This window comes from Salvelinus sp. IW2-2015, linkage group LG4q.2 (assembly GCF_002910315.2).
Source record: "Salvelinus sp. IW2-2015 linkage group LG4q.2, ASM291031v2, whole genome shotgun sequence".
In the NCBI taxonomy this organism is placed as follows: Eukaryota; Metazoa; Chordata; class Actinopteri; order Salmoniformes; family Salmonidae; genus Salvelinus; species Salvelinus sp. IW2-2015.
Window position 1 is genome coordinate 25,373,195 of NC_036843.1, and position 7,025 is coordinate 25,380,219.

General features: G+C 41.8%; 1 protein-coding gene across 1 annotated transcript; it reads left to right on the forward strand.

The window, feature by feature from the left end:
• The first annotated feature begins 28 nt into the window (after positions 1 to 28).
• LOC111963057 (homeobox protein Nkx-2.8-like) lies at positions 29 to 1,873 on the forward strand. Its single transcript, XM_023986277.3, has 2 exons — positions 29 to 478; positions 832 to 1,873. Exons 1-2 carry the CDS (start codon positions 328 to 330, stop codon positions 1,365 to 1,367), a joined length of 687 nt encoding a protein of 228 aa, XP_023842045.1. The 5' UTR covers positions 29 to 327; the 3' UTR covers positions 1,368 to 1,873.
• The last annotated feature ends 5,152 nt before the right edge of the window (positions 1,874 to 7,025 follow it).

Genomic DNA, 7,025 nt, shown 5'->3' on the forward strand with positions numbered 1-7,025 from the left:
GGACGAATCTGTAATGATGACGAGTGTTTCCTTCGGCCATTGTTGAGGCAACGGGGATATTCTTCTGCGGGTTCACACCTACCATCATTGGATAAAGGCACTCGAATCATTCAGGTACTTGGCGTCCTCGAGGAGCATATATAAGCGGCGTGAAGTACTGTTTATACAAACACTGCCTCATGTCCACACACACAGGGTGTTCTAGGTCGACTCTGACAGCGCGCTTCGCCGTTCCTCGAGTGGATAGATATTTTTACTCATATCATCTGTATCCTCTCCTTTGGATAGTTATTACGCACAAGGATTCTGGGTTTTTTTCCGGACAGAATGGCTGTTGCTGCAAAGTTCAGTTTTTCCGTGAGGAGCATCCTGGATTTGCCTGAGCATGACGCCAAGACAGCGCAGCCTTCCCCCGGTAACTCCTGCTACAGCTCCCCTTACTCCTCCTGGATGGACAGCGACCGGAGCCCTTGTCTCTGTAAGTCCCCCTGATTGAAACCTGAGCATAGAAACAGATAGGCCAAACCACTTCAAATCCATATAAACACATAGGCCTAACTGGATTATATGGGTCCTGCTTAAATTGACACAATTTAATATTACCCACAGCGATTTCCAACATGTCTGTTTTATGAGATCCAGTAAGGTATCCGTCCAATTAACTAAGCATTATGTCATAATTGGATATGCACTTTATAAGGAGATGTGTAGCCTAATTCAAATTGGCGGGAAATAAATCTCTGTAGCTATGTATTTCTGTTGATATTGTATCTCGTGAGTTGTTTATATGGTTAATTGATCAGTGTAATAACACCATTTTTAATTCCTCAGCTTCAGACGAGGGTAGTCTGGAGATCTCCCCAAACAAGTCCGAGGCCGAGAAGAAGAAGAAGCGCCGCGTGCTCTTCTCAAAGGCCCAGACCTTCGAGCTTGAGAGACGCTTCCGTCAGCAGCGCTATCTGTCAGCACCAGAGCGGGAGCAGCTCGCCCATCTCCTCAGCCTGACGCCGACGCAGATCAAGATCTGGTTCCAGAACCACAGGTACAAAATGAAGAGGTCGCGAGTAGAGGGAGCGCCACAAGACATAAACCAATCGCCAATGTTGCGAAGAGTAGTGGTACCCATCCTAGTTCGGGATGGCAAGCCTTATCAGACCTGTTTCATTAACACGGAGAAAGGAGGCTGTCTTAGACCGACCACGTCCCCGGGTACACCCTTCAGTTTGGGGTACCAGTCTTTCCAGCTTCCGTCACCGTTCGGTCTACCTTCCCCATACCAGCATTTTGCCAGCCCGGCAGCATCTAGACACACCTTTGCTTGGAGAGACTTTCTGAATGACTCAGCTCAATTCAGTTCTTTTAAGTGACTGAAAACATCAACAAGAGGACAATGCATAGAGGAACACTTAAAACCAAATGTGTTTTCTGAATTCCCTTATTTTTCGAGGTACTTAAGTGTTAAACTCTCACTGATAATGTTATATGAGAAGTAGGCTATTTTGCACATATTTTATTTTTTGGTATTTTATTAAATGTAGCCTATTGAGTGATATTTTCGAATGATTAAAGTCGTCATTAGTTTATTGTAATCTGGTGGTAGGCCTATTGACATTATACTCCTAGATTAAGTTTTGTTTATCCAATTGGATCATTGTTGTGTTTACTTTGCGTAGGCTTATTTTATCAGCAATTTAACATTTCTGTCATTTTTATGAATTTTTAATCTACACCAAGATACTTGTCAAAAGTACGAGGGAGGTAGGATATAATTGCTTTGAAAATTGTGTTTTTCACTTTTATCGTTTTATTGATTGGTAGGCCTAAATGTTTTGTGTTTTTATAGAATTACGAATAAATCTTGTACATGTTTGCACATATTGTCAATTCTTCAGATGTCCTCATGCATCTAGGCCTACATGTATTCCAACAAAGCTAGGCTATTGAGTACTGAGGGATACGCCATTCTATCCAACAACTTCTGACACTATTTAGGACTATAGCTAAGAGTCTATGACATTGCATCATCCTACCAGTGCTTGTAATTTCTATTTATATTAGAAAGAAGAGAAGGGCTTAGCTTAGAGGAACCTATAGAAATCAGAAACTAACAGCAAGAAATGTTAGCTTTTATCATGTAAACAGTTCAGAACCCTAAAGCTGAGCAAACACCATCACACTCTATAGACTGGATTTCACTGAGCATAACAAAAACCTGGTAAACATTCGACCATACAGCTCATCTCCCTCTCGTTCTATAGGGCACTCTCTTGGTGTGCCTCAAACGTGTAGGCAACGTAAAGCATTAATTTAACCCATACATAAATCTGCAAACTTCTTTGAAAATTATTTTTTACAAACCGTTATTTCAGTTTTATCTGTAAGTAACGAGAAAATAATGGACGATGAAACCGAAGTAGTCTTAGTCCTGGGCTCCATGGCGATGGACCTATTTAAATTAGAAAATAATATTGTCATTAATAGTAAAAACTATTTATAGTGTATGCCATTTCAGTGTGTTGCGCTCTCCTTTCATCATTGGTTATTGGGAGATTAGCTTGTAGACAGATAAATATATTAGTAGCGTCCCTTTAAATGGTCGATTTATGCGAGTTGGATCCACACTTTTATTTCTCTATAAAAATATTATTTTAGGAGGAGAAATGCTTTTACGATTGGACCCATACACTGAAATATCACATTTCAGTTTATTCTATAATCCATATTGTAAGCAGTCAAAGGTCCCTGCCTCTGTGTGGGGTAAAACACTTCACTTCATTCTCCTTCCTCCCTGTCTTATTCCATTGATGGAAGTGAAATATGTCGTAGACTGGAATAGAAGCTGCGTTATTCTGTGGCAACATTGGTTCTTTTTCACGCTTTCACGACCCCTATGATGTTGTTTGCTCGTCCTCCGACCCAGTAGCGCATCGTCCCTGTCACCTGGTCTATTGTCCCCGGGGCTCGGGCCACCTTGTATCACATATGGAGGGGATTGACCGAACCCCTCCGCGCGCAGCATCTCCCCTTAAAACACTCTTTTTGTGTGGTTGTCTCCAGCTGAATGGACCATTGTCTGTCTTCCAAAAGGGACCTAGACAAAATCCTTAGTGTTTCAATTCTCGTGATGTTTAATCAGTGCCCGCGACAAATTTATGAGGTTTAACCGCACAATGGTGTTTAAGAACATGGCGGATTTTAAGGCTGACAAAGACTGGCATTTAGGATGAGGTTGCCATTGGTTTTTAGAATTGGGTAGAAGAACGACTTCTTTGAATAGGATGCTTGGTTAGATATTCCCCATACATCTGTCCTTGTCTTCTTCCCCTCTTGACTAGACTGTCCATTTTTGAATACAAGTTAGTTCAAAATATAAGAACATTGACATTGGCAAACAAATGTAACAATCGTAACTAAAAATATTGGATATGTTACCCTTGATTCTGTACTTTAAATCTGAGTCTTTCGTTTGAAACAGATAATTCAATTACTGGTAGAATATCCTCTTTCATTGAATAATACAATAATAGATTTTTCGATCACCAGGATATTCATAAATGTTCTATTGTTTTCTTTCACGTTTTTCAGAAGGGGATAGAAACACTCAAGCTCTTCTTGGCTCTTATTTAAACTACATTTGTGCAATGTTTCTCTATGGAGAAACAAATCTGCAAAATTTTGTGCGAGAAATTACAGGCCCAAGTATCTGCACCACGTGTGTTGCACAACTGCACCCAAGCTTCTAATCTTAGTAATGCTTCTTATTCCGAAGATTCTAGTGTTTTATTTGGGAACCCCCGTGTCTTTCATCGGAGATCATTTGAGGGTCATAAGGGTCATGTGACACTGGAGGGCACATCTCACCCAACAGAGGCAATCAGAGGAGAAAGTCAGGGATGCCAAGCTAAAGTGGTAGTAAATTGAATGCAGCTAACGGATGTCTTGATGATGGGTTTATTGAGTCAGGTGTTTTAGTGTGGACATGCAGGGTTCGAATTACATGCGATTCTCAAAATGTAACTATTAGAATCTTCATGAAATAAACATGATATTATTATTTTTAAATCTATGAGGACAAGAATGTAACACTAACATTCGATTAGGGATGAGGTTTGCCATTTTATGACCCTTCGTGGAGTTCAGCAGGAGTCCCAGAGGTTGCCAAAGGCTCTTGTCTGGGCTTTGGTGTAGCATGTCTTTAGTCTCATCAAGGACCCCATCTTGAAGGGGTGAACTGATTCGGAGAGACGTTGCCCACTGAAATGCATGCAACCATTCAAGCCATTGGTGGTGCCACAGTCACTTGTTCTGACGGTATGCCTACAGCTGGAGGCTTGTTGATGGGTCTTTCTATCCGGGATCCTTGGGACGTCCCAACTCTGACGTTGCCCCTTTGACGTTGACATTTAAAATGGTTAAGGTTAGGGTTATGGTCAGGGTTAATGTTATGGTYAAGGGTATGGGTTAAGGTTAGGGTTAGGATTTAAGGTACGGATGTCCCAAGGAATCCGGATAGCGTTAACATTGTCGATGTGGGACGGCTATACCACCGCTAGATGGCAGGATAACACATGATATAGAAATCCTCCATCCAGCTGACGTTCTCCTTCATCACATGTATGTGGAGCGTCATCACTCATTTAAGAATATGGTATTATGTGTGTATAGGCTGATGTTAGAGACTTTTTGAAAATACATATTATTCACTCTGTAGACTTCACTGGTGTGTATTGTCAAAGCAGGTTACAATTGTTTGGAAAATGGAAAAAGGAAAGGTTGATTAGGTTGAGCATTTACATTTACGTTTTAGTCATTTAGCAGACGTTCTAGCGGGGGAAGCGTTTCGCTATTGGATCCTCCTAAATTACCACGTTTACATGCGCACGGTTTTCCGGGTAGTAGTTCATATCCCGCCTAAGGTCTTACTCGGGATAAACTGTTTACACACACCTTTGGTATCCCGCTCATGAGTATTCCTGTATCCTTGAATAAACATAATATTTTCCTAATTTAAGTATGGGTTAAATGGAATAGTAACTGAAATATGGACACTGATTGTAGGCATAGCCGCGGGAAGATGTTTCCGGGTGGGGGTGCTGCAGATTATTTAGCATATACAGTGGGGAGAACAAGTATTTGATACACTGCCGATTTTGCAGGTTTTCCTACTTACAAAGCACGTAGAGGTCTGTCATTTTTTATCATAGCTACACTTCAACTGTGAGAGACGGAATCTAAAACAAAAATCCAGAAAATCACATTGTATGATTTTTAAGTAATTAATTTGCATTTTATTGCATGACATAAGTATTTGATCACATACCAACCAGTAAGAATTCCGTCTCTCACAGACCTGTTCGTTTTTCTTTAAGAAGCCCTCCTGTTCTCCACTCATTACCTGTATTAACTGCACCTGTTTGAACTCGTTACCTGTATAAAAGACACCTGTCCACACACTCAATCAAACAGACTCCAACCTCTCCACAATGGCCAAGACCAGAGATCTGTGTAAGGACATCAGGGATAAAATGGTAGACCTGCACAAGGCTGGGATGGGCTACAGGACAATAGGCAAGCATCTTGGTGAGAAGGCAACAACTGTTGGCGCAATTATTAGAAAATGGAAGAAGTTCAAGATGACGGTCAATCACCCTTGGTCTGGGGCTCCATGCAAGATCTCACCTCGTGGGGCATCAATGATCATGAGGAAGGTGAGGGATCAGCCCAGAACTACACGGCAGGACCTAGTCAATGACCTGAAGAGAGCTGGAACCACAGTCTCAAAGAAAACCATTCAGTAACACACTACGCCGTCATGGATTAAAATCCTGCAGCGCACGCAAGGTCCCCCTGCTCAAGCCAGCGCATGTCCAGGCCCGTCTGAAGTTTGCCAATGACCATCTGGATGATCCAGAGGAGGAATGGAGAAGGTCGTGTGGTCTGATGAGACAAAAATAGAGCTTTTTGGTCTAAACTCCACTCGTCGTGTTTGGAGGAAGAAGAAGGATGAGTACAACCCCAAGAACACCATCCCAACCGTGAAGCATGGAGGTGGAAACATCATTCTTTAGGGATGCTTTTCTGCAAAGGGGACAGGATGACTGCACCGTATTGAGGGGAGGATGGATGGGGCCATTATCGCGAGATCTTGGCCAACAACCTCCTTCCCTCAGTAAGAGCATTGAAGATGGGTCGTGGCTGGGTCTTCCAGCATGACAACGACCCGAAACACACAGCCAGGGCAACTAAGGAGTGGCTCCGTAAGAACATCTCAAGGTCCTGGAGTGGCCTAGCCAGTCTCCAGACCTGAAACAATAGAACATCTTTGGAGGGAGCTGAAAGTCCGTATTGCCCAGCGACAGCCACGAAACCTGAAGGACCTGGAGAAGGTCTGTATGGAGGAGTGGGCCAAAATCCCTGCTGCAGTGTGTGCAAACCTGGTCAAAAAATACAGGAAATGTGTGATCTCTGTAATTGCAAACAAAGATTTCTGTACCAAATATTAAGTTCTGCTTTTCTGATGTATCAAATACTTATATCATGCAATAAAATGCAAATTAATTACTTAAATCATTACAATTGTGATTTTCTGGATTTTTGTTTTAGATTCCGTCTCTCACAGTTGAAGTGTACCTATGATAAAAATTACAGACCTCTACATGCTTTGTAAGTAGGAAAACCAGCAGTGTATCAAATACTTGTTCTCCCCACTGTATATCCTTCTGTAGCCTGCCTTGTCCCGCAGATATATCATTCTGAAGCTCGTCTGTAGCCAGCCTTTTTCGCAGATGTATCACTCTGTAGCTCACCTTTTCCGCAGATATATCCTTCTGTAGCCCGCCCTACAGAAGGTTACATTGAACAGCTAATACAGAACTAATAAAAGCCCTTTTGTGATGATTTTTTCCTTCCTCCCCCTAAAAATAAAATATATATACCTTGCATTTGTAAAGTATTCAGACCCCTTGACTTTTTCCACATTTTGTTATGTTACAGCCTTATTCTAAAAGTGATTAAATCGTTTTTTC